This window comes from Triturus cristatus, chromosome 4_2, assembly GCF_964204655.1.
Source record: "Triturus cristatus chromosome 4_2, aTriCri1.1, whole genome shotgun sequence".
In the NCBI taxonomy this organism is placed as follows: Eukaryota; Metazoa; Chordata; class Amphibia; order Caudata; family Salamandridae; genus Triturus; species Triturus cristatus.
The window spans coordinates 37,506,781-37,530,791 of NC_140586.1; the positions used below are offsets into that span (position 1 = coordinate 37,506,781).

Genomic DNA, 24,011 nt, shown 5'->3' on the forward strand with positions numbered 1-24,011 from the left:
CTTGGCCTCCCTGGTGATTTTCTGATTCAGAAACTGCAGTTAACTATTGAACAATGCTGCTAGACAAGTGCTGAGTCCGAAACTCGGAGACCACATTTCCCTGCTGTGGACATGCTGCACTGGCTGCCTGGGATGGAGGTGACCACCTTCAAACCTCTCTGCATTGTTCATGGAACAGTTTACATCTCCAGTCGTTCACCACTGCGCTGATGCATGAACTGGTACAACCCTAAGTGGCTGCTGAGATCGGTGGGTACATTTCGCCTTGAACCCCTAAACATTGCTTCAAAACGTACGCTGGACATGCTGTCTGTGTCGCTGCCGCAATCGCTATTGCAAAAAAACCCACACAAAAAACACGCCCGCGAGTGGTGCGCGCGTGGGCCACAGCGAAGCGCGTTTTCAATTATCGCGCCCGTGTCTGGGCACGATAACTGAAACCACATGGGTTTTGAAGCGTGTAACAGACACCAATAGACCATGGGCGGAGCAATGTGCCTGCCTTTGGCCTACTGCGTGCTCTGTTTAAAAAAAACACGCAATCAAAGCCCAATAGCAGAAGCCAAAAGGAAAAGCACACGCACAAGCGTGTGCGATTCCAGGCTCCGTTTTGAAACGCCGGTCAAAAGGACTCTCGCTGCGTGAGCAGTGCTGTGCACTGCATCGCTAGGCGCGAGACCTAAGAAGAACAGGGAAACAGAAACAGAGGACACAATAACATTGATCAGCAATGGAACACTAGGCATTAGCCTAAAGTGAAAATAGATTTGAAAAAAGGAAAAGGCCACAAAGAGGGCCTTATCTGTCCAGTCTTCTAGAAGACAGGGAAACAAGAACCCAAGGTGACATGGATCCATTAGGAACAAGTTTGGAAACTATGCACCCCAGATAATTGTAGAGCCACACTGCAGTAAGAAGACACTAACGAACAACCACTGAAGTAATTTGGAAGGGCATAAGATCCATCACCATCTCTAACCTGGGTTAGGTGGACGACTGTTAAATACGAAACCCCTATGCAGAGTAGCCTGAAGCCTTTTACCCACAACAGAACTCTTGGTCACACATTAGGTTAGGGGATCTATACTTGCCTATGAAACACCACCAAATCGAAAACCCACACATTACAAATCAAATTGCCTACATTTCTAAGGGCCAGGGGAACGTCCCCTGGATTCTGAGATTATTCATGGGGCAAACCCAGAACTATAGACATTTTCTGCCCAGAAGAACAGAAAGTTCCAAGAGACCGTGAAACTGCCAAATACTGCACTCTACAAATTAACACACATTTTTCAACATATAATGCATTACATTTTAATATTCAATGTTTATTTTAAAAAATGATCAGGATTCTGTAAACATGTCCTATTTTGGTCATTCATCATCAGGAAAACAAGAAAATTGAGAAACTATGCAATAATAACTAATGAAGGAATACTATTGAAATTGAAGAAAATTTTACAATTCAGGCCAAAAAAAACCCACAAAAAAAAAAGTGTGCTTAAATTAAATTCTGGGTGCCTATTTTAAGAATATGTTGAAATTGTCATTAGAACTGCTTTTTGGAAGCTGTGCGCCGTATTACCTATCTGACTAAAAATTCCATTCCCAACACAAACAAAAGTTTGTGGAGGGATCAGCATTATGAGGTACACATTCATTATAGCACCCTCCAAATTCTCCTCCTCAACCTACCAAAAAATAAAGTACACCTGAAAGAATCTGGCTAGGTATATCAGGGTCATAGTAGATCAGTGACGCTGGGATCACTTCAAAAGAGTAAGCCATGAGGAGTACGCCCTCCCTCACTATCATCGACCCCTCACAGACAGAGGTGCTCATACTCACAGCTAAGTGCAGTGGGCTGACTGGAATGGTGCTTTCCACATCCTCCAAGCAGTTAAAGGACATTTCCAGGAGCTGAAAGAAGAGACAAAGAACACAGTGAGCCCTCCACAAACATCAGACAATGAGTACACAATTACAATAGCAGAAAACCTAACAGATATCAGCTGACCAGCCAAAGTTATGTGAACTTGTTGCACCTGAGATATGTAACTTTATCACTGGAGTACCACTGCATTTCCATTGCTGCTCTACAGATGGGGTGTGTTTAGAACAGTAGTAAATGATGCAAGGTCCAAGACGGAAAATTACTGGCAGGTTTTGAGGTGTGTATATAGCTGGACCAGGTCAGGGACTAAAATTGCGATGACAACTGATTTAATTTCAAACACTCTCATGCTCCACAGCCAGGAATAACTCACCAGTTCAAGGTTCTGTCTGTTGCCATAGGCAGCTGCATAGTGTACCGCAGTGTATCCCTGCTTGTCTCTGAGGGAAGGGTCAGAACCATTGTCCAGCAAAAACTCTAAACAACTGCAAACAGAACAAAGTGATATCAGAAGTGCACCAACATATGAGTGCGATCCAGCAGACAATCACGGTTTTCAGACACAACAATGAATATTTTTCCAGTATGCAAAATCAAGTAAAAGTGAATTGGGCAATCACTCCAATTAAACACTCACATTTTAGAGAAGCCAAGCACCTATACACATAGGTCTATGGCACAACTCCCTGCTTTGAAGAAACTAACCTCACTGAATAACGCCCTAAGGCTGAAAGGGCTATTTTCTCTATCACTCACATTTCTTTTTTCTAGTCCCTCATCCGGAGTTCCCCTCTCCTGAAGCTCTAAATCCCACAACTGCATAATAAGCATGCGCACAATGCCGGACAGGCTAAGTGGGAGGAGGAATTGGGGAGGTCATTGAGCGCTAAAGAATGGGGAGAGATATCCTATAGAGGCAGACACACAGCTAGTAGCAACGCCGCTCTTACCGAAACCCTCACACAACTAGCCACGTACTGGTATTATACCCCGGCTCGACTTTACAGGGTCAAGCCCACCCAGAGCGCGAGATGTTGGGGGGGATATGGGCAGTGGGGGACATTGACACATATCCTGTGGGAGCGTACCCAAATCTAACAGTACCCTGCACAGGTATTCAATGATCTTGACAAATACCCAGACACACAACTGCCGCGCTTCCCTACATACATACGCCTTGACCTACCCTCTGAAATCCAGACGTGGGTGGAAAATAGGCACGGCGCTAGGAGCTGCAACCCAAAACATTCTTAGCCACTGGGGCTCACCACAGACCCCTACACACACTAACTGGCTTCAGAGGCTCTGGGTATGGAAAAGATCACAATGACCCAGTCCACGAGGGGGGGGGGGGGGGGGGGACATTTGGGGATCTGTGGCGCCCATACGCGTCCCTGCTTTCGCAAGAGTTCAGGGAAATGACATGCCCTAGATACCCCCCGACTACTACGCCTGCTGGAGACCGATCAACCGCCACCAACCTCAAATCACTGAGCAAATTCACTGGCTGTACATTTCAAGAGTCCCAATGTAGGGGTGACAGAGAAAGGGGAGGGGGTAATTCAGTGAGGATTGGGGTGTGGGGGTGAGAGAGTTTCATTGCCAGCACGACATTAGCAACAATATATGTAGGCTGTGTGGAAATCGGTTAAAACTGACTCTGCCCGACATTACCCTACCGGATGAAAATCAGCTGACCCGGTTTAAACCGAGTGTCACAGATTTTCATATTCGTTACACCTCTTGGCCACTTGGTGGCGCCAAAGCAGTACAAAACAAACTGCAATTTTATGCCCTAGAAATAAACAGCTCAGAATGGGAGTCACCCTCCTTAAGTTAGAGGAGACACATTGGTTGGCAATTTCAATCGGCCAGATCCGATTGAAATTGTTGTCCAGACTTTGTATGGCCCTACACACCTCACACCTCAGACGACGAGATGACTGACGACCGCCAGTGCTCCAAGGCCTAGTAGGTAAGTTCTGGCTGCAAATCTGTAGAGCTCCCCGCAGGCTGCCAGACTGCCGAGAGAATTACATCCCCTTGCTTACCTTCTACATTAGGGGTGCCCACCTTTGCTCCCCAAGTGCTGGACCCGTGCCAGGGCAACGAGATATCTCGTATTTCCGCAAACCCTTCCGGTCTTCAGATGTCGGCCCGGGGTGTGCTGACGCATGCGATATTTTTATTTCCCGTTTTTTGGGAGAAGGTAGAGTGACGCCGAATATCAGCATTTGAATCGAATGACTTGAGTAAATAATCTCTTTGTTTCGGCAGCGCAACAGGAGGCCTGCTGGAGCCTCAGTCCATGCTTAGTGGATGGGTGAAGGGAACTGAGGGCGGGGCAGGACAGGGAGAGGGCCATGCCATTCTGGCCTAGATCATGTTTTGCTGTACATGAAGCGCTTAAATTAACCAGAGCCTAAAATATTCATAACAACCTGCGCAGGCACCAGTTGTTATATTGGATAGACGAGTTTCACGGTCCTTTATTTATCAAAGGATAACGCATGCTGTACAGGTGGAAATAGTTTAAATCTAACTGGTAAAGAGTAATTTCGCCAACTTGAGTCTCCCCGTTCACTGAAAGAACTAAGGCCCTTTTTCCTGTAATGTTGTACCGCCTCTGCATGGGCGCTGCAGTCTAATGGGCACACGGGTCGGGAGAATTCATTCAAAGGAGAATTTATGTTGTCAGTGATTGTGAGAAAGTGCCATCTTTCTTGCATGGTATGCCCCCACTTTTTGCTGAATTGCTGAATGTACTTTGACTGAGTGTGCCCTGGACTCCTGCCAATCAGGTGCCCAGGGCCTATGTTCCTTCGCTAAAACAAACCAAACCCAAATTGGCAAACCCTGGCCACATGTCAGCCCCTGTTAAATTGTACCCTAGGTACCCAGGGCCTTGTGACCACGGAAGGCCTCCAAGGGCTGCAGCACTCCTTGTGCCACCCTTAGAGGCCCTGTACCCTTACACACACACACTGCCTTTGCAGGCTGAGTGTTTGGGTGCAAGACAAAAAAAAAGTCGACATGGAACACATCCCTGTGTGCCATGCCCATCACCTACACTGCCATGGCATACATCAGTCACCCCTCTAGCTGGGTGCCTTATGCCAATGGTGTGGGAGCAGGAGCCCTGTGCCCCTACAGTGCCCAGGTCCATTCCTGAGCACTGTAAGTGCAGTACTGCCATTTAAAAGTACATGGTGCTGAGAGCTCGTCAAACACGAGCTCCACAGCACCATTATGGCAACACTAAAGACTGAGAAGTTTGGTATCAAACTTCTCAGCACATTAAACTCACACTGATGCCAGTGTGGGATTTAATGTACCCAGCACCCCAGAGGGCATCTTAGAGGTGTCCCCTTAAACCTACTCTACAATCCACGTCTGCTCTGAGGCTGCCTAGGCTGCCACCCAGCAGACATGTTGCTGGAACACTGGGTAGGAGAGCCCCTGTTCTCCTGGGCCTGCAACAATGCACATCCTGGGCAAGGTGCTAAATCTCCTCCCCCAGGATGGGCAGGGGGAAGCTTCAAAGGCATGCCGCCTCTGTGAGCTTCCCCAGGTCCCTGCAACCCCCCACTCTGGCGGGAAGCTTTGGCCGGAAACCCCAAATAAGGACAGGGGATGTGCCAGCCTGCCAACCCCACCCCTCAGGTGGGGGAGGCGAGGTGAAGCACATCTCCGGGCTCTCGCCATCTTGAAGATGGGGAGCCCTACCCTATCAGGACTAGGTTACTGCCCCCCTCCCACAGGAGAAAGGCAGGATAGGGGGTGTACCCACCCCAGGACAGGGACCCATTGGTCTCCGTCCTTCACCTACCTGTAACGCCCCTAAATCTAGTATTTAGGGGCACCCTGAACCTTCCTTCCCCAGATTCCAAAAAACTACAAAGAGCAAGAAGAAAGAAGACCTGCCCTGCAGCTGCTGAAAAGAGGAAGACACCAAATGCTTTGGCCCCAGCCCTACCTGCCTGTCGACCCTCGAACCTGCTCCTGCTCCTGCTCCAACCCGGCATCTCTTGTGGCCAGTAATCTCACCAACCCCGGAGGACCTGGCTACCTTTTGGCTCTAAGCCCCTGGGACTCCCATGAGTAGAGGCTCTACTCAAAACCTACCTCTAATCCCTGGCAGCAGCCCGGAACCGCGAACCCAGCACACTCTGCACCAGCCAAGCCTGGCCAGTGCCGGAGTGAAGAAAGACCCTGAGGACGACCCCACGGCGACTGTAACCCCGAGTCTGGCACCCAAGGACCTCCCTCGACACTCCTAAAGAAGCCTGCAGCCTCAGAGCAAGGTGCCCCCCCAACCGCGATCAACAGAGGGTAAGATTTCCCGACACCAAAAGGCACCCCTGCACGCGGCGCCCCACGGCCCCCTGTGCACAATCCCGGGGTACCTACCTATCCTCCAACTACCCAACTTACCTCTCGAAGTGGTGGTGGCACCTGAAGAGTCCTCGTCCCCGAGCTTGCAGTCTTTTTCTAAACCTGAGATTTCCCATTGAAATCAATTGAGCGCCCGAAGGCTCAAAAGCTTTGCACCCGGCCGCCCTAGAGCCGCTGAGGGTGAACCAACTGTACCTACCTGACCCTGGGGGACCCCTGAGTCTATGCCCAGAACCTCAACTCTGCCAGTCGAGTACTTACCCTTAAACCGCTAACTCTATTTTCCTCATAGGGTAACATTGACTGGCTTTTTCCTGAAATTTCTTCTAAGTGTGGACTTTTTTATATATAAACCATTTGCCTAGAGTTCAGTTATTGAGTGTGTGAGACCATTTGCTGACTGAGTGTGTACAACAAATGCTTTACACTGTCCTCTGATACTGCCTTACTGCTCGACCAACCTACCACTTTAGAGAGTACGGTTATATCGAACTTTAACCTCTGTCAAACCCTGGGGGGCTGTGGACTCTGTACACCCTGTACCTATTAAGGAACAGTATATACAGAGCCACTTTCTCACAGTGATTGTCCTAAACAAATGTGGCATCGATCGAGTATTCCTGGGCAAATGCTGGACCGCTCCGGCTCTAGGTCCATGACTTACAGAGTGTAACGGTAGAGACAGCAGAAACAAAAATAGTGCAGATGAAAAGCACTCAAGAGGACAACAAGAGATCTGACTGATGACGTCACTCTGCGAGTTTAAGCACCTAGTGTCAAGTCCTCGATCAGCTAACTGAGAGTGTTTAGGACCATGTAAACTGCCAGAATAAACATGATCTAGAAACTGGGCAATACATACATTGACGTGCCAGACAAAAGCAATATCCGTCCTCTCACACCTCAGACCTTTGTGTTCTTGTCCAGCCTAATCGGGTCTTTAAACAAACACGTTGCGTGATAACCTTGACACATGGCTCCTTCACTACAACCTTACACCATGGAGATGTATCAAATTCAACCCCTTATCTAACCCATCAGAACACCCAGCCACTAATCCACCCGTGCATCTATCTACGCATGCACTTGCCAGTCTCTTCATCCATCCACTCGGCTACTCACTCGTCCATTCCTCCATCCGCTCTTCCGGTCACCCACTCGTCTATCAAAGCAGGCGCCCGATGACCTAGTCATTCATCCCCTCCCTCGTCCCTCCCTCTAGCTGCCCACCTAGTTGTCCATCTGCTCATACTTCCACCCACTCATCCATCCGCTCATCTATCGTCTCATCCTTCCCTGCCACTCATCTATCTGCCTATAAATACAGTTCTCATATTCCCATGGAATTATTCATTTGTTACTGTTTTACTTCACATACATGTCCAACTATGGGAGCTCATGTGCTCGCTCTGCCTATAAATACAGTTCTCATATTCCCATGGAATTATTCATTTATTACTGTTTTACTGCTGAACAACATATCCGAGACGCTTCGCACAGACCATCAGTACGTTTAAGTTTTGTCAGTGCACGCTCTGTAACTTTTGGAAGTTTACAGTGAATACAGAAACATCCTTCAGTTTGAGTGCTGTGTGAAGCCTACTTATTTTTCCCCGCCCACATTGGCCTACACGTGGTGGCCTGACGCGGAGGGGTACGGGGGAAAACACTGCTGCTGGGCTAGTCATGCATATGGGGAGCCGAGGTGTGAATGGCCAAAGGGCCAGAGCAACAACGGGCCCCCTGCCTGGCTCACATGGGGAGGGTCTAACATGAAGATGGCCCAAGGGACGCTGCTTTACTCTCCCCGTCTCCCCTGTCCCCACATAAGCAACCTTGGATGAGAGCAGTTCGTTCGTTGTTTTCAAAATTGTAGGGCCAGTTTCTTCGAGCGAAGAACAAACAGTTTAAAAAGTAAGATAGAGCTAAATTGTCTATTTTGCCATCATTGTGTTGACCAAGAGCAGTATTGGAAGGCCTGAATGAAATGAGCCCATTTGCTTTTTCAAGCTTTGTCAGAAGGTTTAAGGCAAGTCTTGGTGCCTATGTGCACGGATATTAGTTTATGTAATCCCGAGTGGAGGAGGATTCATAATTTATTTTTGTTTGTAGCATTTTAGCATATCCGAGGACTGCACTTTCCTGAGGAGACTTGACTCCCACACGTCAGAGGAGTACAATATTATACCAGCTAGTGTCGTACTGTGCTTGGTTGCCCACATAAGGGCTACCAGATGTGCATTTTAAAGTGATTCTTGTGTGGTTCAAGATAATGTTTTTGTAAGAAATCGCCTTCTTAATGAATTCGCGGGAAAGTGGTGCTCAGTGATGTTCAACAAACATTCAATAATCCATAGGAACTTCGATAGATTATAAAAAGTGCTTGCTTTTACAAAAACAGGCCATTGGGATATTAAGTGAGTTGCCCAGAATCACAGGACCATCCAATATGGTCACCTGACCCAATTTTGCATCTATACCTCAGCCAATGTTGCACAATCAGCTACTCTTTAAGATATCTATTTTATGTTACACTGTTTTCATTCCCTCTTGTAAGACGACGTCAATTGTGAATCCTTCTATCAACGCTATGCTTTGTAAAGCGCTCGGATACCCTTGGGTCTAGCCGGCGCTATATAAAACTCTCACATAAATAAACTTTAGATATATAGTTTTCCCAAACCTAGTGCATTTCGTTGTGACTCATCATGCCAGGTTGACTTTTGGTGAAGGACTCCTGTGCCTGCCTAAAAACTCTGTGTTGGCAACCTAGTGATTCTTCTGACACCTAGGATAGCTTAACAGGCCTTGGTAGAAGCCATGAAGTTGTAATGAAGGAGAGCTCCTACCACACCAGCCCCACTCCACCTGAAGACCACCCAACTTTAAAGCTCCATTGGAGTCAGCTCCTAACAAAAGCCACTCATCTGGGGAAAGTTCTAGACACTACTATGAAACGTGCCATCTCAGGAGGGTGATGGCCCATATCAATGAAGCCTCACTGTGGTACTCCGCACAAGTTATAGATCCTTTCCGTAAAGGGGAATTTTCTCCAAGTACAGCTTCATTTTTGACCGCTTTAATACCTCCAAGGGCACATGCACCCAGTTCAACGCATATATTACAGAACCTGTCCCAGAGAATTTCAACCTTCAGGTGCACCAGTATTGGTATGGAAAGCTACATCAGTGGCCACAGCTGGCAAATTGTGTACTGGCAATTTTGGCGTTGCCAGTCTCAAGTGCCAATGTGGAGATGGACTTTTCACAAATAAATGTTTACATGGGAAGGAAAGCGAGAGCGCGCATGACCAAAGACTCACTGAAGAAATATTGTATGGTGTACTACAATAAGTTTGACGTGGAAAAATGTATTTGGCCCTCCTATACACTGTGCGTACACTGTCTATATACCATGCATCAGTGAAGAAAGTAAGCAATAACAAAAGCAAAGCGTTCCATAAACACTGGTAAAACACTTTCTGCTGTTTTTTTATGGCGCGAAAATGAGTAACAGTTGAAATGCACTGTTTTTTAAGGTATTGAAATCACGGGAAAACACTGAAAAAACACCACCAAAATTTACTAAAAATAGAAACTGAAAACAGGAAATCCTAAATATATGTCAGGCCCTCAGGGCTGAATGCGTTTTGAAAACCGTGAAACTTGCTGTTGGCATTGTTTGCGTTATTGAAATGGTAATAAAAAGAACTGAACCATAAATCCCATAACTGAACAGAAGCATCTGGTTGATATATTTTCCTGTTAAAAAATAGGACCCTTGTGTGTGAAAGCTATGCACATGCTTCATACTCCAAGCATGTATCCAAAAAATGAGTTATTCACTGATGTTTACATGGGTATGACAAAAGAAACAGTAGGATTGGAGTAATTTAAGGTGCATATTTTCCTAATAACATTACGTATACATGGACAATTCAGTTCGCACACAAGCACTCACAAAAAGGCCTCCTTCTGCCGAGATTCCTTTAGCATCTCTTCGTCTGACTCGTGGCTATTTGCTGACTGGACCTCGGCTCTGAAAAGTAAAAGATTTTATTAGAGATACAAGTAATAAAAAGAGTGTGAAAGAACGCAACTCGATGCAGGCTCACATAGGACGCACTGCTCACAACAACTGCACAAAGTTATTGATTCCTGCAGGTGTCCATCAGGCCAATCAAGTAAATAAGTGCACTGACTCATGAACATCAAAACAGTCGCTCCGCACAACAACTAGAAAGAATCTTCGCACAACAAGTTTAGATCCTTGTGTCTTTACTCACCACTAGACAATTCTTGGTTGAAGAAGTATGCAGCATTAAGCTTTGCTGCCTATCAACATGCTTAGATAATGAACTGCCCACAGGCTTAAATATTAACACTCAAATCAGCACTAGTCTGGTTTCATGTATTGTCCTGAGAGAAGGGAGGTGCTTTCATGATTAAGGAGATACTTTAACTTTTAAAGGATTACTCAAGAAAGTTAAAGCCCACAGAAACAGGAAATCAGTTTCTCTTGTTGGTTTGTTAGCAACACATACACTTAGCATTAGAAAACGTGAATACAACAATAATACCTAAACCTCTTACCTTCTGTAGGTGTCGGATGCAGCAGAGTAGTGTAATGGCGAACAGCCTTTACTGTCCACCTCGTTAATACTGGCTCCGGCAGTGACCAGTGTCACTGTACATTGATAGCTCCCGTTGGCAGCTGCGTAGTGCAAAGGAGTCCTGCAGGGAGGGACAAGAGTGACCAACGCATTAAACTCACTTCAAATGGCAACACCTGCAGAAAATGGGGATCCCTGGCACAGTACTGCATGGACCTCCTTCATTAAAGCCTAACCTAAAGGGCCCACCGTCAGAGGATTACACAGAAACTTCATCATCAAAGCCTGCCATGGGATAATAAGGGGCATTCTTCATCAAAGCTAAAGCTTAAAGGGTTGACGCGGGACTGAATGTGATCTTCGTCAAAGCCAACATAAAAGGACTACTAATCCAGAATTAGATTATGTTGGAACTTCTTCATTATAGCTTGAGTTGAAAAGGAGCAACTCTCACCTAGGGTTACATGACAATCTTCAAGTTCCGTTTTAAAGAGGCCCACTGCCAAAAGTGTACATGTGATCTCCTTCATCAAAGCAACACCTTAAAATGGTTGTTTATCAAAGAAGGTCCCGTGTGAAATCCTGTGTTTATTGGGTTTCCTATTGCAGGATAAAATGGGGGATCTCCTTTGTCAACCTAAAAGGGTCCACTGCCAAAGGATTATATGATCTTCATCAAAGTCAAATGTAAAAGGGTGGTTTGTCCTATGCAATCCTGTGACAAAGCCCAACTTAGAAGGGCTTCTACCACAGCATCACTAAGTGTTTCCCCTATTTATTTTAACCAAGCTGTACATGAATTAATTTTAATGGGTTTTCTCATCTTTATTAGATCATGCCGTAACTCACGTATGTGTAGCAAAACGTATTCTGGAACTTTATATTGAACTTGGGTTAACTGCACATTTTGAAGATGATAAAACACAGCATGTTACTAGAACAAAGCCTTTTTTTAAACGAGCAATTCATTGGATGATTAACAATGCATCTCAAAACCCAGCAGGCAACACCAAAAAAGGCAATATTCGACAATGACAATTGATGGCGATTGTCTAAGATACAGGATTGGGTAGAGAAAACTGACTATTCCTCCATACAATGGACCTTCTTAGGTCAAGGCCACAATCTTTAACTAATAAAAAGAGGCAAGTCTATTCATACGCCTACTGTATTATCTATTTACAGGATACAGAGGAGATCTGCATGAATGGCAATCGTTAAGTCGCACTATTCACTTTTGTCCACAATACCTTTAATACCTTTATATCCTCCATTTCTCCCAGTTTCCTTATTCCTTCGCCTGTCACCAGCCACCCCTTGTGTGCCTGCGTCCCATCATGGTCCAGATACTGTCTTTGTATACTGTCCATTTTAGCATAGCATGGTATCTCGTGGGTAAAGTAGTTCCTGTAGGTAGGCTCTCCAACCCCTCCAGTCCTCATTTGGTTTTTTTTATCACTGTGGCCCTGTTTAATTAGGATCTTCTTGCCAGTGACCTTTCCTGAACAAACCTTATCCACCATACTAGTGTGGGAGGCTTGACCCGTATCCGGTGCTCTACTATATTGCGTCTTGCCAAAAGCAATGTAACCTGGACTGCTCATTTTCTCATTCTGACTTTGGTTCTGAACGTCTGTACTAGGAAGGCCTGTTTACAGTGTCATTGTGGTTGGTTGCCTCTTGAACTTATACACACTAGTTCAAGGCCCATACTGTCATTAACTTCACTAGGTCTCCAGCGTTTCCTCTGAATCTGTGGCGTCATGTGCCCTAAGAGCCCGACAACCTGTGATACTGGCACTTTCAAAACTAGTTCCGAAACATGTTGTGACATTCTCCATCCCCCAGCTTGAGTGTTTTTATACATCTTGAACAGCTTCCAAGTCCTTTCAAATTTGAGCACTTTATCTGCCAGTAGTGCAGTCACATTTTCCATTGTGTACATATACTGTATCTTAGGCCACCACAGGCCTAGTGGGGGTTAAACACTTTTTCTCCCAGTAATGGGCTTGGGCTGCTCTACCTACTAAAAGATACTGTGTGTTAAATCGCCTCACATGGGGTTGCATGAGATAAACTCCATCTTTCCCTCCATGGCCCAGCAGAATCATGACCAGATAAGGTGGCAGAGTAACCTGAGTTATGTTCTTAGGAGCATCAGCAACAATGCCCAATATTACTGAGTCCATGGGCACAACCACCGGATATTGGCTACTGTACCTCTCGATTGACAATCCCTCCAACACATATCAGTGGCCCTGAACATGGCACTAAGTCTGACCGTAGTCAGGTTCTACTCGGCGAGTACCTTAAAGGCACGCTGCTTATATACGATGCAAATGGAAGCTGTCGCTGCCCTTCGCCATACAGCCTCCCACTCTTCCTCATCTGTATCTCTCACTGTGAAGTGCCCGAATACAGTACATGTTTTCCCCCCAATAGGATAACTTTGGGCACCCAACACTGAAAAACACCTCTGCACCCCCCTCCCACTTCACAACATAATTATACCATATTGGTTCTGGGCCTTTTCCTAGAGCGTGATATAAGTGGGAAATATACTTGTGGTTAGAGGCCTGGTCGAATACTGACTCCACGATAGTTCCTACAGAAAAACCATACTACCAATGACCTCAAAGAACAAGTTACTTACCTTCGGTAACGCTTTTTCTGGTGGCTACAGTATCTGCCTGTGGATTCCTCACCTTGTGAATATCCCCTGTGCCAGCATTCCGAGGATTTTTTTTTTCCCCAGCTCTCCACGCCGACGTGGACGTCATATCACGGCTCCGCTCGCGACTCCGTATGACGTCACCGAAGCCATAAGAGAGCCACGTCGGCGTGATGACGTCAGTTCCACCCATTTTTTCTGTGCCTCCGAGGCGAACAGGTGGACCGACAACAGAATCAAAGTATACATAGTATACAACATTCGAACAAATATACATAGTACATATGCAAAAAGGAAAGCTAATGAACATAAGCATTTCCTATAAGTGTACCAGATAGAAAGAAGACACAATGTAAAACAACAAGTGAAACAAAGCATCCTTTAAGGTATACAAAGGTGGACAACGGGGAGGTGGGTGGGCCAGTGAGGAATCCACAGGCAGATACTGTATCCACTAGAAAAAGCATTACCGAAGGCAAGTAACTTGTTCTTCTGATGGATACATCTGCCAGTGGATTCCTCACCTTGTGAATAGATTCCCACAGCAGTCCCACTCCTGGAGGAGTGTGTCCACCTTCTTATACCAAAAAGTCCTTCAAAACAGAGCAGGCAAAATGTCCCTCCCTCCTCATCTCAGAGTCTAAGCAATAATGCCTTGCGAAAGTATGGAGGGAGGCCCAAGTCGCGGCCTTATAAATGTCTGCAACTGGATCACCCCTGGCCAAAGCAGAGGTAGAAGACTTAGCTCTAGTTGAATGAGCTCTAATACCCTTACCTTACCAGCAAGGGCATAGCAGATCTTGATGGTTAGGATGATCCACCTGGAAAGAGTGCGCTTGTGCACAGCTTTGCCTTTAGAGTGTCCAATATAGCCCACGAAGAGCTGATCATCCAAACGAAAATCCTTCGTTCTGTCCAAATAAAAGCTCTCTGCTCTTTTAGGGTCCAATCGGTGAAGTCTCTCCTCCTCCTTGGAAGGGTGAGGGGGAGGATAAAAAACAGGGAGAGTAATGGACTGCCCCAGAAGAAAGGGGGTAACTACCTTAGGTAGGAAAGCAGCCTGGACCTGAGGACCATCCTTTCAGCATGTAAGGATAAAAACGGGGGTTTTGAACTAAGAGCTTGAAACTCACTCACCCTCCTTGCCGAGGTTATGGCTACAAGAAAGACCGTTTTAAAAGACAACAGTCTCAAAGGACAGCTATGAAGGGGCTCAAAAGGGGACCCCATCAAAAAAGTTAAGACAAGATTAAGGTCCCACTGTGGCATTACAAAGGGCGTAGGTGGAAACCTGTTAGTAAGTCCTTTAATAAATCTTAAAACAATAGGAGATTTAAATAACGACGGCTGATCTGGAAGACACAGAAAAGCCGATAAGGCTGATAAATAGCCCTTAACCGTGGCCACAGCACAAGCCTGCTGAGCCAAGGAAAGAGCAAACTGAAGCACATTAGAAATATGGGCATTTAAAGGGTCAATGGATCTCTCTCCACACCATTTTACAAACTTAGACCACCTGTAGGAGTAGATAGACTTGGTGGAATGTCGCCTGGCCGATAAAATAACATCCACCACATCAGGCGGGAGAGAGAAAGAACTCAGGTTGCCCCGTTCAATCTCCAGGTATGAAGGTGCAGGCTCTGGAGGTGGGGATGTAGAACCTGCCCCTCCGACTGCGAAAGGAGGTCTGCCCTGAGAGGGAGACGGAGCGGAGGGTGCGATGAAAGGTGAAGTAGATCTGTGTACCACACCCTTCTTGGGTGATCAATATAACTTGGGCCCGGTTTTGGCGAATCTTCCTCAGAACCCGAGGAATCAAGGGTATGGGAGAAAATGCTTAAAGGAGTTGTGAGCCCCAACTCAACTGAAACGCGTCCCCCAACACCCCCTGCATCGGAAACTGGAGAGTGCAGAATGACAGGCAATGCGCGTTCTCGAGAGTGGAAAAAAGGTCCACCCGAGGAGTCCCCCACGTCCGGAAGACGTGCTGAACTACCTCTGCATGAAGCCTCCACTCGTGGTCGGCAGAAAACGGTTGACAGACTGTCCGCACGTACATTCGGCACCCCGGCCAGATGATTCACCATCAAGCAAATTCGATGGTCCTGAGCCCAGGACCAGAGTCGCAAAGCCTCTCTGCAGAGACGGTACAACCCTACTCCTCCCTACTTGTTGACATACCACATCGCAGTAGTGTTGTCCGTCAGGACTTGTACCGACTGACCGAGAAGGGAGGAAGGCCTTGAGCGCCAAACGTAATTATAGAAGATTGATATGAGAGAATCTTGATCTCCAGATCCCCCAGATGAGCACCCCACACCAGGGTGGAAGCATCCGTGATCACTGAGGCCACCGTTGGAGGAAGATGAAAGGGCTTTCCTTGAGACAGATTGCCCTCCACGCTCCACCAAGACAGATCCGCTGCAGTTTCTCTGGAGATTCTGACTGACTCCCTGAGATCTCCGTTGTGCTGATACCACTGCCTGCGGAGGCACCACTGGAGCACCCTCATGTGCCAGCGTGCATGGTTGACCAACAGAATGCAGGAGGCGAACAGACCGAGCAGGCGAAGAACCTTCAGAACTGGAACAACCGCTCCATTGTGGAATAAAGGGATCGCCTCCTGAATGTCGAGAATTCTTTGTGGAGGAGGAAATGCTCGACACACAGTAGTGTCCAGTACCGCCCCTATGAACAGGTTGCGCTGAGAGGGTGAGATTTGGGCCAATTGATTGAAAAACCCAGGTTGAATAACAGCTGAGATGTTACCTGCAGATGATGCTGCACCATCCCTGGTGACTCTGCTTTCAGAAGCCAGTCGTCCAAGTAGGGGAAAACCGGAATCCCCGACCTCCTGAGATGGGCAGCCACCACTGCCATCACCTTGGTAAAGACTCGAGGTGCAGTAGTAAGACCAAACGGGAGAACCGCAAGCTGGTAGTGTTGCGACCCAACCGTAAAACGGAGATACTTCCTGTGCGACTTCAGAATTGGGATGTGGAAATACGCATCCTGCAAGTCGATCGACACCATCCAGTCTTCTTGCTGCAACGCTTGAAGAACCTGTGCAAGTGTTAGCATCTTGAATTTCTCCTGCCTCAGGTAAAAATTCAAGGCTCTGAGGTCCAGGATCGGACGCAATCTGCCGTCCTTTTTGGGAATCAGGAAATACTGGGACTAGCATCCCTGACCCCTTTCCTGCTCTGGAACCACCTCTATCGCACCTTTTTGAAGCAATGCAAGAACCTCCTTCTGCAGAAGAAGCAGAAGGTCCTCTGAGCAAAAACCTTGGCAAGGAGGGTAAGGGGGAGGAAATTCCCGAAAGTGAAGGGCATACCCATTCTCCACAAGGTTTAAAACCCAAAGGTCCATCGTGACCGATTTCCAACCTCGCAGAAAGTGGGACACCCGACCCCCAACAGGCCTCACATGATCCAGGATGGGGGATCTAGGGCTGCTTCCCTGTAGCCTCATTGGGAGCAGAGGAGGCTGAGGAGGAGGAGGGATGGCGGCCAGAACCACGCCGACCCCTTTGTCTTCCTCTATAGGATCTGTAGAGAGGATTTTGTTGCTGCTGCTGAAGTTGACGGAAGGAACAAAAGGATGACCTCCCAAGTCCCCTATACTTCCTGAAGCCAAACCCTTTTGACTGCGTCTGCAAACCTAAAGATTTCGCCGTAGCTCTGCTATCCTTGAATCTTTTCAGAGCGGAATCCGCTTTTTCCCCAAAAAGCTTTTCTCCATCAAAAGGTAAGTCAACCAAAGTGGCCTGAACATCCGCAGAAAAAGCGGAAGAGTGAAGCCAAGCCTGCCTTCTAGTGGCTATAGAAGACTCCATAATTATGGCCACGGAATCAGCTGTATCTAGGCCCGATTGAATAACTTACCTAGCAGCAGCTTGAGTGTCTGCAACAACCTCCATAAAAGAGCCCTTCTCCTCGTCAATCAGTTTAGGTGCTAACTGCTTCACAGAGTCCATCAAAGCATGAACGTAGCGGCCCAATAAGCAAGTGGCATTTGTTGATTTAAGTGCCATACTTCCAGAAGAGAAGACCTTCTTAGCCGACTGCTCGATCTTCTTTGAGTCTCTGTCAGCTGGAGCCTGTGGAAAAGCACCTGAAGATTGTTTTGAACAGGCTGCCTGCACTGCAAGACTCTCTGGAGAAAGGTGCGAGGAAAGGAAGCTCGGATCCCCCGGAGCCACTCTATATCTCCTCGCCACAGTTCTGGAAACCGCAGGTGACGGAAGTGGCTTGCGCCAGACGTCCATGACAGGCTCTAAGATAGCCTCATTAAAAGGCAACAGAGGCTCGACAATGGAAGAAGGAGAATGAAGGACTTCAGTCAAAAGGTTTGTCTTATATTCCGCCGAAGGCAACTGTAAGTCCAACAGCTCCGCAGCCTTCCTGATAACAAAATGTTAAGGAGCCAACTCTTGAGGGGGAGAAGACCTGGAAGAAGAATGCTGCCATTCAGGAGTAGTGTCCAATCCACTTGCTTCCTAAATACCTTCAAATTCATCAGTGGAGTCACCCACTTCAACTTCCTCTGCCTGATATTGCTCTTGCTCTATAATTCTCCGTACGCGGAGTCGGCGGCTCCGAACGTGGAGTCAGCGGCGCCGGAGGAGTCTGCGGCGTCAGACGCGGTGCAGCTGGAGTCTGCGTTGAGGGAGGCTCCGACGAGGGCATGCGATCCAGTCGAGGCCGGGAGGAAGGCTCTCCAGACGGCGCCGGGAACTGCCATGACGGAGCCATCGGCAAGAAGGGCATAAAAGGTGCCTGAGCGTAGTGTAGCGGCAAGCCCAAACTGAACGCCATTGGACCCACAGGACCAGAAGGTGCACCGGATGGGAAGGCTGCTCTCTGAAAAACACCATACATAGCATTAAGAAAATGCGTCGGATCCGCACCCGGAGTCGGGAAATGCGGTTATGGGTTCGAACCTGAATCCGGCCGAGGAGTAGCTGGAGCCAGAGCCGAAGAATCCTCTCCTGGAGCCACAGGTTCACCTTCGAGCACAGGCGAAAGATCAACAACCTGCTCCGGCTCGGCGTCGGAAGCTGGAGAATCCACCGGCGCCGGAGACTGCGCCAGAGTTAACTTGGGCGCAGGTGACTTCTCCGGAGAAACACGAGGAGAAGGGGAAGGAGAGACAACATCCTTACTTAGACGTCGAGGCGACTGCGACCTCGAAGCCTTACTCTTCGATGATCGGTGCCGAGAGCTATGTTTCCTCTTCTTTTTGTGTCTTCTCGACTTCGACGAGTGCGAAGTCGACGACTCCGGCTTCGACTTGTCTCTTTTCCGACCTCTGCCCTCCTTCTTCGCCTTAGCCATGAAAAGCTTTGCTTCCCTCTCTTTCAGTGCTTTAGGATTCATTTTCCTGCAGCAGGAACAGTCCTCCACGTCGTGGTCCAACGAAAGACACCATAAGCAATCTTCATGGGGGTCAATGATGGGCATGTGACCCCCACATTCCCTACACGGCTTGAATCCTGACTTCCCCGACGAAAGACATGATTATTCCAGAAACAGTAACTCACAAGGAGGCTATAAAGTAACAGGAGAGTGCTGGAAAACTGTTATGCGTCGATGGCGCGGACAAAAGGGAACGGACGTCATCACGCCGACGTGGCTCTCTTATGGCTCCGGTGACGTCATACGGAATCGCGAGCGGAGCCGTGATATTATGACGTCCACGAAAGCTGCGGGAAAAAAATAAATTCCGTGGAATGCTGGCGCAGGGGATAGTCACAAGGTGAGGAATCCACTGGCAGATGTATCCATCAGAATGGACTATAATTGAACAGATCAAACCCAGCACTAACACCACCAACCTCCTATTTGAAAAAGAACAGCGTTGGATTTATAGACTTTCCATGCACAAACAAGGGTTAAACGACAATATTCCTTGGAATTCTGTCATGCGGAAGTAATCTGCAGTTCATGGCAGTTCCTACACTACACTACATCAGAGTATCCTGTTGTGATGTCTGGATCTAGACTACACACAGGGTCTATCAGCGGGGACTACTGTCCTATAACACACACTATTTTGTTGGCATTGGATAAGAGGAGGCCATCTGGTGACTGGATCAAGACTACATATAGAATCTATAAGTAGGGACTCGGGCACCACTCTTATTATCACAAACCGTCCTTTTAATACACACTATCCCGCTCTGGATGCATCGTATCAACCGATGGGGACTAGATCCAGACTGTGCAAATAAATAATTTTTTATCCAATTCAGTTTTATTCAAACCACAGTTGTCATTTACTTAATTTAGTTATACACAATGTAAGCAACACTATTTCATGCAGATTTAAAATTGAGGTTTGCGCATGGAAACATTGCTGTTTTCCTCAACCGCTTCAAACCGAACAATTAAGTTATACAATAGACAACCTGGGGAGGGGGTTAGAATTCCAGTCTCCTCGGGTTTAGTCTAACCAATCAGGATGCTCGCACCTTCACCCAAACGTGATGACGCTCCGCACGGCCGTGTTTAACGTGATGACGCGACACGCCTTTAAATGAGGCATTGGCTGTATAAATACGCCCGACAGGGACACTTCCCGCATCCACGAGGTCCCTGACTGGGTCTGTACCAGGTGTTGAGTAGGCGCTTGGTCTTGGCGTTGTGAGTATGAGAAACACTGCTCCTGTCATGAGGTACTTCTTTTGCTTGCCGCTTTCGCGCTTCAACTCAACATACCACCTTTGCCCCCCCATCATAGTGTGTAACTACAGACCAACACCCTCTGCTAGGATCCATGGGGTAGGAATTTGCTATAGCCCATGTAAGCCTTATACCTATTTTCTCCCCCACGTTTGAGTGTTTACGAACCTTACTAAACCGATTAAGTCATGGTCAATTAACTTCCCTCATCGTAATGAGATTGTTAAAACCGGCAAAACATACTTTACGAGTGGCTGATGGATTTTAAAATACAGCGCAGTTGTGAGAAAGTGGCTCTGTATATACTGTTCCCTAATAGGTACAGGGTGTACAGAGTCCCCAGTCCCCCAGAGGCTGATAGAGGTCAAAGTTAGGTATGACCTTACTCTCAGAAGTGGTAGCTTGGTCGAGCAGTAAGGCAGTACCAGAGGACAGTGTAAAGCATTTATTGTACACACTCAGTCAGCAAATGGTTTCACACACTCAATAACTGAACTCTAGGCCAATGATTTATATATATAAAATATATGCTTGTTTTATTTTTAGAACCACAAAGGGGATAAAAATATACTTTCTCAGAATGAGAGGTTGCATATAAATACTTTTTGTTTTAAGCAATGAATTTTTGTAAACAGTCACAGTTGGTTGCAATAAACAATCCTATTTCCTAAACATCACAATGCATTGAGCTCAATGGTACATTCAGGTTATTTGTAATAAATTACTTTTCAGATTACTTTTGGAATTCCAGGTCTGGCTCCTAGAACCAGCCTTGGGTCAGTATTCAGAATCAAGTGATGAAAGTCGACTTAGTAACTGTAATGATTTTTAAATAATATTTAGCTATTTCAAAAGTTAGCACTTAGAAAATATTTCAAAGAAAACATTCAATGGATCTCTATGGCAAGAAATTCACATTGCAGGTAGAGTACGTTATCGTTACTTTAGTAATCCAGGACTGGGTGCCTAGACCCAGGACTGGGGTCCTTATCAAAAACAGGTAAGTAATTTCGTTTGCAGAAATGGTACGATTTTAAAAGAATATTTCAAATTTGTAAAAATAGACACTTAGAAGAAATTTCACAGAAAAGCAGACAATGGTTTCCTATGGGAGAAAAATGAGTTAGAGGTAAGTATAGTTGCGAGTACTTTTCAGGGTCAGGGCTGGGCACCAAGATCCAGCACTGGGAGCTCACCCAGGAACAGGTGAGTAAATTCGTTTTTGTCACTTGGCTGATTTTTGGTGAATTTTTACAGTTTTGAAAAGTTCACACTTAGAAGATTTTTGAAGAAAAAGCCAGTCAATGTTACCCTATGAGGAAAATGAAGTTAGCGGTTTAAGGGTAAGTACTCGACTGGCAGAGTTGAAATTCCGGGCATAGACTCAGGGGTCCCCCAGTGTCAGGTAGGTACAGTTGGTTCACCCTCAGCGGTTTCAGGACGGCCGGGTGCAGAGTGAGTTAGGCCCAATGTTATCCTATGAGGGATAGGGGGGCCTTGGTTGGTGGCTGCTGTCTGGCAAGCCACGCGTCTGTGGGAGCTGGGCTCCTGGTCACTTACTCAGGGCAAGTGGGGAAGTAAGTTAGTGTAGAGAGTGCACTGCCAGGGCCACTCGGGCGGCTGGGTGCAGGGTGCTTTTGAGCCTTCGGGCGCTCAATGGAAATCAATGGGAATGTTCCGGTTTGGAAAAAGGCTGCAGGCTCGGGGACGAGGATGTTTCCGGTGCCACCACCACTTCGAGGGGTAAGTTGGGTAGTTGTAGGTTAGGTGGGTACCCCGGGATTGGGCACAGGGGGCCGCAGGGCGCCGGGTGCAGGGGTGCCTTTTGACGTCGGGAATCTTACCCTCTGGTTGATCGCAGCTGGGGTGGCACTCGGTTCTGAGGCTGCAGGCTTCGTCCAGGATGTCGAGGGGGGTCCTTGGGTGCCGGACTCGGGGTCACAGTCGCCGTGGGGTCGTCCTCAGGGTCTTTGTCCACTCCGGCACTGGCCAGGCTTGGCTGGTGCAGAGTGTGTTGGGTCCGCGGTTCCGGGCTGCTGCCAGGAGTTAGGAATAGGTTTCTCGAGTAGAGCCTCTACTCATGGGAGTCCCAGGGAATCAGAGGTCAAAGGTAGCCAGGTCCTCCGGGGTTTTTGAGGTTGCTGGCCACAAGAGATGCCGCGCTGGAGCAGGAGCAGGTTCGAGGGTCGACAGGCCGGTAGGGCTGGGGCCAAAGCAGTTGGTGTCTTCCTCTTTTTAGCAGCTGCAGGGCAGGTCTTTTTTCTTCTTGCTCTTCTTGTAGGTTTCTATCTGGAATCTGGGGAAGGAAGGTTCAGGGGGCCCCTAAATACTAGATTTAGGGGCGTTACAGGTAGGTGAAGGCCAGGGACCAATGGGTCCTTGTCCTGGGGTGGGTACACCCCCTATCCTGCCTCTCTCCTGTGGGAGGGGGGCAGTAGCCTAATCCTGATAGGGTAGGGCCTCCCATCTTCAAGATGGCGAGAGCCCGGAGATGTGCTTCACCTCGCCTCCCCCACCTGAGGGGTGGGGTGGGCAGGCTGGCACATCCCCTGTCCTTGTATGGGGTTTCCGGCCAAGCTTCCCGCCAGAGTGGGGGGTTGCAGTGGCCTGGGGAAACTCCAACTGGCGGCATGCCTTTGAAGCTTCCCTTTGCTCATCCTGGGGGAGGAGATTTCTCACCTCACCCAGGATGTGCATTGTTGCAGGCCCGGGAGAGCAGGGGCTCTCCCACCCAGGGGTCCAGCAACGTGTCTGCTGTGTGGCAGCCTGGGCAGCCTCAGAGCAGACGTGGATTGTAGGTTAGCTGTAAGGGGGCATCTCTAAGATGCCCTCTGGGGTGCTTAGTACATTAAATCCCACACTGGCATCAGTGTGGGTTTAATGTGCTGAGAAGTTTGATACCAAACTTCCCAGTCTTCAGTGTTGCCATCATGGTGCTGTGGAGCTCGTGTTTGACGAGCTCTCAGCACCATGTACTTGTAAATGGCAGCACTGTACTTACAGTGCCCATGAATGGACCTGGGTACTGTAGGGGCACAGGGCTCCTGCTCCTGCGCCCACACCATAGGCATAAGGCACCCAGCCAGAGGGGTGGCTGACATATGCCTTGGCAGTGTAGGAGATGGGCATGGCACACAGAGATGTGTGCCATGTCGACTCTTTGTTTTGTCCTGCACCCAGACACTCAGCCTGCAAAGGCAGTGTGTGTGTGTAAGGGTACAGGGCCTCTAAGGGTGGCACAATGAGTGCTGCAGCCCTTAGAGGCCTTCCCTGGTCACAAGGCCCTGGGTACCTAGGGTACCATTTACTAGGGGCTGACATGTGGCCAGGGTTTGCCAATTGGGAGTTTGTATTTTAGGGAAGGAACACAGGTCCTGGGCACCTGATTGGCAGGAGCCCAGGGCACAACAAGGAAAAGTGCATCAGCTATTAGGCAAAAAAGGGGGGGTTACTGCAACAGAAACCCACTTTCTCACAGCAGTGCACTGAGTATTTGCTGAATTCTTGCAATACTTTGGATATACACAGTCTCCTAGTTGTATAATGATTAGTGCTACAACCGATGCACTTCACGACAGTCATGATAGGCACAATAGCCTGTTGAGTACAAATATGAACAGAACGTTTGGTAGCAAGAGGGTCATTGCACTTACTGGGTTACAGAGTCACAGTGTAAAACCTACAAGTTGACATAAATGTCTTGATATGTGCTTTCTCTTTCAGAATTTAATTTCCTTCAGACGACGCTGA

The 24,011-nt window shown here is 47.7% G+C and overlaps 1 protein-coding gene across 2 annotated transcripts in view; it reads right to left on the reverse strand.

Moving 5' to 3' along the window:
- Positions 1-24,011, reverse strand: part of ANKRD52 (ankyrin repeat domain 52) — a 260,465-nt gene that overhangs the window by 143,823 nt on the left and 92,631 nt on the right. For both annotated transcript variants that reach the window (XM_085600316.1, XM_085600315.1), the window contains exons 14-17: positions 10,885-11,025; positions 10,253-10,330; positions 2,271-2,382; positions 1,852-1,923 (exon numbers count right to left, since the gene is read on the reverse strand). In XM_085600316.1, the coding sequence (XP_085456442.1) occupies positions 1,852-1,923; positions 2,271-2,382; positions 10,253-10,330; positions 10,885-11,025 (403 nt within the window). The remainder of the gene's footprint in view (positions 1-1,851; positions 1,924-2,270; positions 2,383-10,252; positions 10,331-10,884; positions 11,026-24,011) is intronic.